Source organism: Wasmannia auropunctata, unplaced genomic scaffold, assembly GCF_000956235.1.
Source record: "Wasmannia auropunctata unplaced genomic scaffold, wasmannia.A_1.0 LD283082.1, whole genome shotgun sequence".
NCBI classification, from domain to species: Eukaryota; Metazoa; Arthropoda; class Insecta; order Hymenoptera; family Formicidae; genus Wasmannia; species Wasmannia auropunctata.
In genome coordinates, this window is record NW_012079808.1 from 1 (window position 1) to 774 (window position 774).

General features: G+C 43.9%; 1 protein-coding gene across 1 annotated transcript; it reads right to left on the reverse strand.

The window, feature by feature from the left end:
- Window positions 1-3: 3 nt before the first annotated feature.
- On the reverse strand, window positions 4-490 carry LOC105461604 (tRNA-dihydrouridine(20a/20b) synthase [NAD(P)+]-like; the record flags this gene model as incomplete). Its single annotated transcript, XM_011708107.1, has 1 exon — window positions 4-490. A coding segment is annotated over one exon (487 nt), but the record flags the coding sequence as incomplete, so codon positions are not given.
- Window positions 491-774: the final 284 nt, after the last annotated feature.

Here is a 774-nt window from a genome sequence, read left to right on the forward strand (position 1 = left end):
CGACGTGATGTCCAACCAGTCTTGAACGCAGTCGAGAGGAGTGGTGGAATGCCCCGCGAATAACGCCGGGTTAGTTAAGATACCCCTGGCGGACATCACTCCCTCGCATCCGGACTCTTTGAATAAGAATTCCGCGCTCTCCAGGCTCTTCGCGTCGCCGTTCGCCACGAGGGGCAATTGCACGTGATCTCTGAGAAGCTTGAGATTATCCAGGTCGATCGGGTCATTACGCATTTCGGGAGTCCTCGCGTGAATCGTCAAGAACGAAGCGCCGGTCTTCTCCAAAGTCTGGCACAACGTTACCGTCTGACGTATATCCTTCAACAGACGTATCTTCGCGGAAACGGTGAACGGTCGTGGAATGCGATTTCTGACTTGATACACCAAATCCTTGACGAGCTCTGGTTTTCTCAATAAATCAGCTCCCAGGCCTTCTTGCATGGCCCAACGCTGTGGACAGCCGCAGTTTAGGTCTACACCGTTGCAATATCTGTTAATTGGAAGAATAAATAAAATATATAAGAGAATGTACTGTCAAAATTACAGATGTATACATAGGCATACCAGGGTGGGTACTCAAATTTTGTAAAAGAATTCCCTGAAAATTCCCGGATTTTCCAGGAATTTTATTCAAAATTCCAGGTAAGATTAGAGAATTTCTCAATACAACTTTAAAATAAATTAGGCACTAAGAGTTCTAATAACGTATAGAATTTGATGCGTGAAACAATTTAATATTCTCATATGTACAATAGTTACATCTCTATACAAAAT